The sequence below is a fragment of the Rhinolophus sinicus genome, chromosome 6 (assembly GCF_057876585.1).
Source record: "Rhinolophus sinicus isolate RSI-liver-muscle chromosome 6, RSI-T2T, whole genome shotgun sequence".
Taxonomy (NCBI): domain Eukaryota; kingdom Metazoa; phylum Chordata; class Mammalia; order Chiroptera; family Rhinolophidae; genus Rhinolophus; species Rhinolophus sinicus.
Window position 1 is genome coordinate 66,599,413 of NC_142506.1, and position 12,592 is coordinate 66,612,004.

A 12,592-nucleotide genomic window follows, 5' to 3' on the forward strand; every position below is an offset into this window, starting at 1 on the left:
TAAAAGAAAACGCACATAAAATATAAGGGAACCTGAACGAAAAATTAAAATGCAAAGCTCATGTTGAGAAATAAACACATAAATTCAAGTGGTCAGAAAGAATGTGGAGGGCATGCTGCTCTGGGGCTTCAAGAGCCCCGTACGGTTCCCCTGGGCTTCCTGGAGCCCAGCTGCCATGGAAGGTCAAATAGCCGCATGAAGTGACCACAGTGGAGGAGACTCAAGGCCCAGCCAACCATCCTTGCTAAGCTCCCAGATGTCAGCCAACCCCAAGTCACCAGTTGTGTGACTAAGCCACTTCGGAAGTGTCCCCAAACCAGACCAGACCAGACCATCCATCGGCTGAAAACAACTGATTTCAGTTGAAACCATGTGAAACAGAAGAATCACACAGCAAAGCCCTGCCTCAAATTCAGATTACTCATCCATAAAGTGGTGAGATACAATAAAATGATGTGTAAAGCTCTAAGTTTTGAGGTAATTTGTTATGGAGCAACAGATAACCAGAAATGGAGGGGAAATGATAATATTTTACACTTTGTGCAATAGTAATGTCACAGTTTACATACACAACTACAAGGTGTGATTAAAAAATACGGTGAATGCTGCTGCCAAGTGCCATCCAATGGAAAGGCAGGGCTCTTCAATATGGGAAGTGGCACGTCCAATCTTAGTAACAGTGTGTGACAAGTTTCAACTTCTTCAGTGCAGTCAGTTGGGTGTGAGCTACAGTTGACAGAAGGTGTGTTTTAAAGTGTGCTGCACATCATCCTCCATCATGACAATGCTCACATCACACATTGCTTCTGGTATACGGCAATTTCTGTCAAATAAAAACATTATGGGGTGTCCTCATCCACCTTATTCACCGGATTGGGTTCTGTGTGACTTCTGCCTCTTCCCCAAAGTCAAAATGATTCAGGACATTGAGGCAGCCACGACAGCATAATTAAAGACACTCACGAAAGAGGACTTCTAGGACTGTTTCAGAAAGTGGCCAGAACGATAGGTAAGTGTGTTCGAAGTGAGAGAGAAGTATTTTGAGGGGGATTAATGGCAATGTGTCTTTTACTGTAATAAATTTTTGTTTATTTAAACATTCACCGTATTGTTTGATCACACCTCATACATGGCATAGTGATTACAATAAAATTAAAAACGAGGATTTCTATTTCTCATCATCTAAAAACTAACCCATACCAGCCATTTACAAAAATATTAGGATATCATTGTATAAAAGAAAGGTCTAAAAGTGAGCTAAGTTTATACTACTTTAAAATCTAATTACTTTCCCAAAAGGTACCATTACATTTAGTTTGGTTTTCTACTACAAATTAAAAGCTCTTACATCACATTTCCAACTTTCACTCTTCGTCTTCTTAATGGAAATAAATTCTTGTGCATTTTCAGGATGAAATCTATAAAAGAAAAATAAAGAGATGATTAGGAAATTATTATTTTAGTTAATAACCCATACAATCTGCTGACAGTGATTACAAGAGCCAGGCACTAATTCCTTTCTTACAGAGACAGACACAGGTGAGTACTTTAAGAACACATATAGTGACATCATTTTAATAAATCAATGTGTACGCCAAAATTTATGCAGAAATAGTCAAAGAAAAGTCTAAACATGTTTTGAATACATTCATGGACCTAGCTATTCACAGATACTCTTCAATGTTTTTTTTTTTTTAGTCCAGATTTCAGTAAACTTAATATCTTAAGAGTTAAATATGCAAACTGTATTGAATCTTCTTGCACTCAAACATTTTTATTTTATCAACTAAAGATGAAGTTCAGCATGAGGAATACGTTTCCTAGTATTCTAAAACCGTAGTTTTTGAAAACATACTTGCCAAAACCCAAGACAAAAAAAATAGGCTAACCAAATGCTATATCTTAAATTTCTGTAGTATAGACTATGGGTCTTGTTTCTACACCAAAAAACTTCACTTCAACAGCATTAATAAAATGTGTGATCAAACTAACATTTGCTGCTCTTAATAAATTGATAGTCTGCAAAATGTTAGGCGGTGAGAGCATTGGAGGCCAGCACTCCACGTGTGTTTTCAGCTTACTACATATTTAAATTCGAAGGCACAATAAAGGACATTACGGAAGCAAGATAATACTTGCCTCTTTACATGCTTGGCTAAAGTCTTCTTGCTTGCATGAAGTTTATTACAATAAGGGCACTTGTGCTCCTTCTTATGAAATTCTGTTTCATTACTGTGCTTCTTTCTGTGAACAGTTAGGTTAGACTTTGTCGAATAGCGCTGGTGACAAATATCACACTCAAAGGGCTTCTCACCTGTGTGAACACGTGTGTGGCTCTCATATTTCCCTATAAAAGGAGAGAAATTAAAATCATATTCAGTACATTTGCCACGCAGTGAATGCAATTTGACAGTGGAATAAAATCTCATGACTAAGCCTATTTAATATACACACCCACACCGAGAAAAAAGTTTACCTAAATTTATAACTTTGATAAACCTCAAAGACTTATTGCTTTGAGTTCACTGCTCCAAATACACCTTTCCTCAAAAACGTGGGTCACCACTTCCCCAACTGTGTTCAAGGGGCGACATCTCATCTGGGACTTTACTGGGGGAACAGTGCCCTTGATTGTCCCAAGGTGAAATCCGGAATGCATTTTCAGACATCACAAATAACAGGTAGGTTTTATAAAATAAGAGTTAAGTTACATCATGGTTTAAATCAGTATTCTACAAACTAAAGGTCACTGGTGCTCACAGAATCAATTCCTTGGGTTGTAACTAGTATTGGGGTGGTGTGGGGGGGATAGAATTGCATACAAAATATCAAGAGCGCAGTCACACTAGTTTCATACAATTGTTGCTTCAATTTAGGTATGAGCATGTATTTGTAACTATGTATATTGTATAATATACATTTGTGGTAAAAATGTAAACAAGTCAAAAGTAAACAGTCTGATGTTAAATGACTAACTTGTAAGTGATTTTTGGAACAGGCTCATTCTGAACTGGGGATTGACTGTACATGTTTAACAGACTCTCAAGACTAAAAGCTAACTTATCAACCCTCTTGTGCCATAACCTCCTGATTTGTGTGTCCAAGCGAACAGAACAGCAACTTAATAAAAATGTTATAAAGTTTAAATTTTTCACCAAATCTTTTATTTTCTATGAAGTGACTTTGCTGGAAAGATATTAAATTAACAATTAGTAGCATTTTCCCTTTGTTTAAACTCAAAAAGTTCTTTCTTGCTTGCAAACAAATGTTGTTACATGTAATGGAATATTAAAAACCATCAATGTGGCAATTTCATTAAAGATCAAAACCACTTTTGACTATTAAACTCCCATTTTCCCACAGACCAGTAGACTTCACAAGATTTAACCAAGAAAAATGAAATAGAAAGTTTGGAAATTTAAATCGAAATAACCAAAATTAAAAAAAATCCGCAGAGTCCAATTAAAATACATAAATTTGAATAATTTGTTATCACATTAAGAATCTCTAAAAGAGAAAAATGTTTTTGTTAGGTTATTAATTCAAATTTTACATACAAAGGCATAGTAGGGCCTGGTATCTCCATGGATTTGAATTTCTCAACAGAAGACACACAGCTTCTGAGGAAATGCTGGACCTAAAAGGATGAGATAAATCTCGGGGGGCTAGTGGGAAAAAAATTTTAATCTCCAAAGAATTCCTATCTTTTAATCAATTGGTAGGTCTGTGTGTGGAGGGGGCCGGGGGTACCCCTCAGCAGAACGGTCAACATCTACATCTGTTTTTCCTTTTTTTACTGGGTGGGAGCAATTCTATAAAAATGCATAAATCAAAATATTCACTACGAACTTGTCAAAGTTTCAAGCAAAAAAAACAGTATTCCTTCACAGACTACTAGGCCCAAACAGTCCTACTCACCAACAGAAAACAAATAATGGTCAGCAAGGACATCCACAGCATTTTTCTGAACTGAATCCCATTATGAATTGTGCCCCAGATCAGGAGACACAAATTAAAGATATTTTCATGTGAAAAACTTGACCTTGTGCTTCAGAATTTATTATTCCCCCATATCGGTCGTGCAAAATGATCATCATCAGATTTTGTATACAGTTTTCATAAAGAAAAACATCACCTAATTAGCTCACGGTATACCTGGTATTGCTAAATCTTCAATCATACCTTGAATTTCTTCACGCGGCAATCCCTAAAGTGTACTTAACTAAAACATGTAACCTGCAAGTAGAGAACTGTGCCACTGCTACAACTCTCCTCCCCTGAGAACCAAATGGAATCTCTGTCAGGATGGTCTAGTGAGTCCCATTTTTTTTACAAAGCAATAAAACACTTTCTACCTCTTGGAAGACTTGTACATTTAATCTAAGGAAATATTTAGTTCCCAGTAGGAACAATACAAAAATAAATTATCCAAATTTTCTCTCTCATCCCATCTGTCATCTTCTCCCTATTTTCGCCTCCCACCCACTAGGTCGTTGGTACACGGGGAGAAGGTCAAAGGACTCTTATTTGCATGAGAACAGGCTGCACGGAGGGCAGCTGGTGGCCAAGGGAAAAATACAACTGGATCCGGAGTCTCACTGCAAGCCACTATTAAATAGATCAGAAAGGACAGAAGCGCCACAGTCATGGAACCAAATTAGTGACTACACACAGTGGAGCTCATGGTTCCAGCAGCCCCGACTCCAGGACAAGCTCCTCAGAGCTCATCATGATCGCTCTTAAACCCACTCCCAGACAGCGAAGTTAGACGCTTACAAGGACGCCCAAGTGGCTTCTTACAAGTCCAAAGTCAAGTCAGACACCAACCTTTCAGCCTAGTTCAATTAAAAAGCTTACCAAAACCTTAACATTTGGCATGCCCTGGGGTATCACAAAGGATACTAACCAAAAGTAAGATACAAAACCTTCAGGCTCACAATCTAATGAGATAAAGAAGCACAAATCTAGGTGGACATTTTTAAGCCTTAAGGAAGGCATGGAAGAGATATGAGAAGGATTAATGGAAAATGGCCCTTGAAATGTTGTGTGTGTGTGTGTGTGTGTGTGTGTGTGTGTGCCTGTTTACTTACTGGATAAAATCTAAACTCTTCGGTTTAGCATAAAAACCATTCAGAATTCACCTCTGCTTACTTGCCATCCTCATCGCCTGTGGTTTTCATTATCCCTCCAGGCCCACCCCTCAGCAATTTCCAGAACACAGCAGACACCTGGATGTCTGCACGTTGGTTGTCCTGCCTCGTAAATTCCACCCTCCCTAATCTTTAGGTCTCAGCTCAAACACTACCTGCTCTGTGAAGTCTTTCCTGATTCCGTCAGTCCTCTATACTTACTCTGATAAGATTATCTCTAGTGCAATGTAATTGTGTTTTTATATGTACTCATTAAATTCAAAGATTCTTGAGGACAGAGAATATGTCATTTCATATTTGTTTAGCAGTATCTGGCATAGCAGAGCCACCCAGCTATACCAGATTAATAAGTAATAAGACCAGTTAGCATGCCTTGCACACCTTGTAAATTCCACACATTTCAAGTGATTTACGAGAACTATTCAATCCTCATAATAATGCCCAGGAGAAGGTACTATTAGCATCATATTAGCATCACCCCACTATACCTACGAGGAAATAAACTACAGACTAAGTAACTTGCCCAAGAGCTGGATTCAAAGCGCAAGCAGTCTGACAGCCCCGCAGCTCCTGTTTTTTTTAACAGAAGGCTAGAACCTCAATGACAATCTCTCTAGGTACTAGGTTAAAGCCAGCAGCCCCAATGAGGCTAAGCAAGAGGGAGGTGAATAAGAGGGGTATAGTTTAAAACAGTCAGAAAGGCTCAGGAAGGCAGGCTGGAAACAAGCCTACAATGTGATCTATTATTCCCACAATTAGCTGGGCTGCTCTTGATCCAAAAAGCTGCCAAACACATTCCTCAGTATATCAGGATCTTCATCTTGAGCAGTATTTTCCTAAATTATGTGCAAAGAAGTTGAATTTCTTGGGATATTAAAAGAAGTACCCCCAAAGTGTCCTGTAACAGAATGCTCTGAGGAAATGCCAGGCCAAGCAGAATGAACAGGTTTCTTTCCTACAGCATTTGACAGCGTTAATACACACTCTGAATTACAGTATGTGGTTTTCCCAATCTGACTTGAACATAGAACCCCTCTCAGAAAGCATCTCACTGGCCTAGTGTTCAATAGCACAGTTTGAGATCTACGTGCTGGGCCTCCGACGCCATGTGTGAACTGACCCGTTGTTCACTCATCTCAAGTGAAATGAGGTCAAATTAAGGAAGAACACAGGAAGCATGTGCTAAGCACACAATGTCTGAGCAGAACCTACTGGAAAGATGGAATGTTCTCGGGTTTCTCAATCCAAAATGCTGTCTCTTCACCCCTCATTATACTTGTTTATGGTTCTACAAGAGCATTTATCCAGCCTGAGTTTAACAAACTTACTGGTATTCATGTGCTCTTCCGACTGACTGAGTTACTCAAGAAAAGCTGTACTATTCATGTGTGCACACAGCCTCGCAGTAAAAATAGTAGTGAATTATTTCATTGGATTGTCAAAGTATTCTGATTCGGAGTGAAAAATATCCAGAGGCGTAAAAAAAGCAAAAAGAGGTTACCACTGGTATGCCATCGTGTACATCATTGCACATTTTGAGAGCAAATGATTACCAATACCTTATAAAACTGATTTCTACCTAACTGACATACCTAACTTAACGCTGCAAGACACATGGGGATATATTAAACTCAATTAATAATTTTACAAGGTCTAATTGCACTTACATGCTCCTTTACATGTGGTTGAATATATTTCACAATTTCATAACTTTGATTTGTATGGAAATAGTTTAATTGTTGCAATTTGAAAGGTCACATTAGAAAAGTTCAGGAGACCTCCAAAAATTATTTTATTGCAAATATTAGCTCTCTTGAAATTAAATAGTCACTGCATATTTTTAACTTAAGATGATAGACCACATTTCCTAGACACACATTTCTAATAAAGGAAAAGTTGATTTATTCATTATCATAATAACCAAAGAATACTACTAATTAGGACACTTCCAGAAGTCTCCACCTACAAAAGTAAGTTACAGTTTTATTCTCAACTGTGCATTAGTTTAATCTGAAACATCCCAATTCTTAACAATACTAGATACCGGAAAAATGACTATTTCTAACTCACATGTTACCATGCTCAGGGGGAAACAGTATACAAATTATTAAATTAAATCTAATACAAGATAATTCGATTTTCCATAATGACCCCAAAATAGCACTTAATTGTGATATTAAAATAGCATATAAATCAAAGCTCTACATTCATAATTAATAACACTCTGGAGTTTTTCACACCAAATGCATGAACTAATTATCCATCACCTACTGCTGGGACATGAGAAAGAGAAAAGATAATATAAATACTTAATTCCTGAATCACACTAAATTTAAACTAATGGGATAAAATATGTATCAAAAATCAAATATCCACCCTAACTGAATACTTCTTAAAGTTTACTTCCCAAGTTTCGCTTTATATCTCCCTGAAAAGTAAAGTTATTAGAGACAGAAATCAAGCTCGCTTTTCTTACCTATTCGGTCAAATGTTTTATCACACTTAGGACACTGCAGTATTTTTTTGTTACTGTTCTGAATGACCACGGGGGCTAGCCCCGCGTGAATACTTCCTACGGAATCAGCAGCCTCGGGCTCCTCTTCCGCGTCCCGCTGCTCTGGTTCACTTTGTTCTTCAATGTCGGAGTACTCATCGGACATTTCCTCCTCTAGCTCATCTTCCTCGGCGTTGTATTCACTCCCCGGATCCTCAGAATCATTTCTGTCCGGCTTTTCCTTATCGAAACTTTCCTGATTCAAGTTGTCCGACCCATCACCGCTTTCCTGTTCATCATCGCTGGTGTCATCAAACTTAACAGGGCACTTCCGATTTCTTTTGGATCTTCTTGTGGAAAGACTTCTCTCCAACATTTTTAACCCATGTTTTTTCCCCAATAATAGGGACCTATGGGTTTTAGCCAAATGGTTCTCTAAGGACTTTTTATAACAAAAATGTCTACTACAGAATTTACACTGATGATTATTTGACAGTCTTCCAGTTAACTCACTTAGTGTTTCTTCTGGTGATGACTTTTCAGTTAGCTCAGCCTGAAAAGTGGCAACACTTTCATTATTGAGCAGCTTCACTGCGTCTATAATGTCCAGAAATTTTGCAGCCTCTAAAACCAGAGGTATTTCGTATTTGTACACAAAAAATTCGGACGTGTACAGAAATTCAAGCAAATGCTGAAAAACTGAGTGTGGGACGTGATCCAGGGTGACCACATCAGTGCTTGGATTTTTGCTCAAACACGCATGAAAATAACTACTGCCAACAGCAACGACGACTTTATGTGCGCTAAATTCTTTCCCTTCTACTATGATAAGTAAGTCACAGAAAGATGGTTGCTTCTGCCTGTCATCATTTAAATACTTGAGCAAATTCTTATTATACTGCAAAGAACTCAGGAGTTTTCTCTGATCTGGAGAGGGAGGTAGTTCCTGGTAACAGTGGAGAGCTTCATGGGGCGGTCTTTCTGCCGAGTGAGTGCAGGTCACCGGCTCACACTCCCCTGCGACATGGCCTTCGGAAGCCTCTTTATGGTAGCCCAGATGGATCTTCTCGTCAGGATGTGAAGTCACCTTTCTCCTTTTCTTCATTGCAGTGCGACGATTTCAGAACAAGAAACTTCATAAGTGTCTTCAGGGGTGCAGACAGGACAAACAACTAGATTGTCTCGGGGAACAGCTTCTGGAGGGGCGTGCCCGAGGGTTTCATCGTCTGCAAAACAGTAAGAACCACGTAAAACAACTCCACGCCGAAGCCACCCGACAGCGTGCACGGCATGTGCCAACCACCCCTTCCCACACTAGAACTAAAGGGTGATCAAGTCACGGCTTCCACGCGTTGGAGGCTAAGGTTTGCGGGCGGAGAACAAGGAGGGCCGGGCTCGAGAGGACAACCAACAAAAGGGCCGCTGGAAAGAAAGCCGGCGCACACCTCGCAGGCCCGGCGCACGGACAGGGTTCGGACACGGGGCGCAGGAGCGGGAGGGCCGCCTCCCGGGGCGCTGAGGGTGCCGGTGGCGGCGGGCGACCTCCGCGGCTTAGGGACGCTCGGCGGTGACAATAAGGCCTCGGCGGCCGCGAATCCAAGTCTCTCCGAGGACGTGCTCCCCGGGGCGGGCCGGGCACACCTCTTCAGGGACAGGGAGCGTCCGTCGGCCAACGCCACCCGGGGGCGACGGCGCCGGCAGGGGCGCGGGGCAGGCGGCGTGGGGTCGACCCGGGGGACACCGACGCAGGCACGAGCGCCCCCGCAGGCCCAGCCCGGGCGGAGACGGCGCTCGCCCGCGCCAACCCGCTCCCCTTCCCGCCCCAGCGTCCCCTGCACGGACGCCCCACAGATCCATTACCGGGGACGCAGGGCTCGCCCGCTGGCTCCCGGCCTGAGCTCCACTCCGGGCGCGCTCGCTCCAGCGCCGACCCACTTCCGGGTTCAGCCCCCCTCCCTCCGCGCGGTCTCCTCCCAGCGCCGCGCCGCCGCCGCAGCCACCGAACACGTCAGCCGCGCGCGCCGCCGCCCAGCCGCCCGGAGCCCGGAGCGCTGCCCTGCGCCGGCCACTGCGCATGTGCGCGCGCCCCCCTGTGCGCATGCTCCGTGGGCCCTCCTGGCCCGCTGGGGACCCGTGTTACGCCCCAAATCTGTTCCTCCGGGTTTTCGCTGTGGTTTGGTGGCCTGCTGGGATTGAAGCCGTGCAGACCTTGCTGGAAGCCTTGCTGGGGAGTGGAAGACGGGGGGACGGTTGGGGAGCTGAGTAGAAACGGGCAGAGGCGCAAGAGCACAGACTGATTTCATCCTCACTGGTGTTTTCAAGAGGTTGTAACCAACCCCGCAGCCACAGACCAAGCCGGTCCCCAAACGCTGCCTTGCGTCCAAAGAACCGATGTTGACGTTTTATGACTTTTCTGATTTTCACGGCTACCGCAGTTGCCCCTAAAATTATTCTTTAACCTCCTGTTTTACACCGACAACGTGGGGAAAACGTACGTACAAGTATATGGCTGGAAGGACAGGAAAGGAAGCCAAACAAAAAGAAAAATCCACAAGGACAACTTTTGGAGCCAGTGCCTAAGATTTCGCATTTCTTAATGCAAAGGTGATGCTCATAATGCTGGTCTGAGAACTTAACTGACTCATAATGTTGATAAGTTACTATCCTTCAATATGACAGATTCAACAAGGGCACAAGAAAACGTGTGTTCATTATTTTGATTGTAGTGGTTTCACTAGTGTACACATATGTCATAACTGATCCAATTATACACTTTAAATGCATGCAGAGAATTGCATAACAATCATAAGTAGAGTCATTAAGATAAAAGGAATCTCACAGACACATGAACAGAGACAATAAAAAAAAAGCCCAGAGATTCAAATTCACGGATGAATTTTCTATATAAAGTCAAATTTCAAGTCTGTGAAAAAAAAGACTGCCAAGTAAATGAGAATACATGAAGAGGCGGGCCTCAGAAATAAAAGTAAGTTATATATAAACTTCTCATTGGATTAAGACATTCCAAATGGATCAACATTTTCAAATTGAAACCGTAAAAGGACTATAACAAAACACAAACTTCTAAATAATAGTAAAAACAGTCTAACCAGAAATTAGAATTCAGGAAAAGAAATTGTTAAATCACCCATATAAATTAAACTTTTGGGGCCGGCCCAGTGGCTCAGGCGGTTAGAGCTCCATGCTCCTGACTCCGAAGGCTGCGGGTTCAATTCCCACATGGGCCAGTGGGCTCTCAACCACAAGGTTGCCAGTTCAATTCCCAGAGTCCCGCAAGGGAAGGTAGGCTGCGCCCCCTGCAACTAAGATTGAACAGGGCACATTGAGCTGAGCTGCCTCTGGGATGGCTCAGTTGTTGGTTGGAGTGCGGGCTCTCAACCACAGGGTTGCCAGTTCGATTCCTCCAGTCCCGCAAGGGATGGCAGGCTGCGCCCCCTGCAACTAGCAATAGCAACTGGACCTGGAGCTGAGCTGCACCCTCCACAACTAAGACTGAAAGGACAACAACTTGAAGCTGAACGGCACCCTCCACAACTAAGATTGAAAGGACACCAACTTGACTTGGAAAAAAGTCCTGGAAGTACACACTGTTCCCCATTAAAGTCCTGTTCCCCTTCCCCCACACACACAAAAAAAGTCTTTAAAAAAAAAAATTTAACTTCTAAGAAACGTGCATGGAGGAGTTCCAGTATCAGTAATAGTGTATCAAAGAGCTCAAAGCAATTCTGCTGAAAACAGCGAGGACAAAAAGTTCTTTAAGAGAAGCTTCTGTTTGGAATGCACAGGATAGCCACCAAGGTTGTGTGTGAGGGATTGTGAGGCTATGACCTGCAAGGAAAAGGCGCTCCAAGAAGTGACCCTGCCATTTGGGGGAGCTTCTCCCTAAAAGCAGTTACTGGTTGGAAAGCAGCAGCTGAGAAGCTGGTGAGATGAGCAGATCCTTCATAGACTCAGGAGGCAGGGAGATAAAAACGTAAATTTAAGGACCGCAGACAAAGGTAGGGCCTTAGTAAACACCCATGTTTTCAGCCCCGACTCTGAAAGGCCAAATCTATGAGTGAGAATGTACCAGAAAGAGACTACCCATCCCCATCACAGGAGTGAAGACTTTAACATTTTTAGGCCTTACCTGAGGAAGGCAGTCAGGAATTGCTGCTTCTCCCAGCCTGTCTGCCAGAAGCAAAACTAAATCCCATCTTGACTAAGATGACATCATCCAGACTCGTGTTAATTTGTAATATATAATATCCAGCATGGAATCAAACACACAAGAAGAATATCTCCAATAAAGTCAGAGACAAAACAGATCCACAGGAGATCAAGAAAATGAAGTTATTGGACCAAAACAACAACAAATAAACTATGAGTAATATGTTCAAGGAATTGACAGAGAATGTTAAAAATTTCAACAAAGAAATGGAAATCGAATAGAAATTCTAGAATAGGAAAATACAATAGGCAAAATTAAGAACAATGGATGGATTTAACCTAAGATTAGAAAAAGCTGAAGGGAATTTTTTTTTCTTAAAGAATTCATATGTGTTATACCACGCAGTATTTGTCTTTGGCTGGCTGGCTATTTCACTTAGCATAATGTCCTCCAGGTTCATAGATGTTATTGTAAAGGGCAGTATTTCCTTCTTTTTTAAAGCTGAATAATATTCCGTTATATTTGTATCACTTTTTTTTTTATCCATTCATTTGCCTACAGACACTTAGGTTATGTCCATACCTGGGATATTGTGACTAATGCTACAATAAACATGGGAGTGCATATATGTCTTTGAGATAATGCAGTTATAACCTCATAATGGTTTTATAAGATTAAAGCCCATGTAGCTGATGATTCTCTAAGGACCTAAGTGAGCCGAAAGTGCTAGTAGATTTATCTTGGCCTCTGAAAAAGGAAATAAAGTGATTTTTAAGG

At 41.7% G+C, this 12,592-nt stretch overlaps 1 protein-coding gene across 2 annotated transcripts in view; it reads right to left on the reverse strand.

Annotated features, from left to right (window-relative positions):
* The window catches only part of ZBTB41 (zinc finger and BTB domain containing 41), a 30,430-nt gene extending 20,767 nt beyond the window's left edge, over positions 1-9,663 (reverse strand). Inside the window, exons 1-4 of one of the 2 annotated variants that reach the window (XM_074317072.2) lie at positions 9,505-9,663; positions 7,627-8,870; positions 2,140-2,347; positions 1,349-1,418 (exon numbers count right to left, since the gene is read on the reverse strand). In XM_074317072.2, the coding sequence (XP_074173173.1) occupies positions 1,349-1,418; positions 2,140-2,347; positions 7,627-8,749 (1,401 nt within the window). In that variant the 5' untranslated portion in view covers positions 8,750-8,870; positions 9,505-9,663. Of the gene's footprint in view, positions 1-1,348; positions 1,419-2,139; positions 2,348-7,626; positions 8,871-9,089; positions 9,483-9,504 lie in introns of those variants that run through there. The other variant, XM_019750934.3, reaches the window with a different exon arrangement.
* Positions 9,664-12,592: the final 2,929 nt, after the last annotated feature.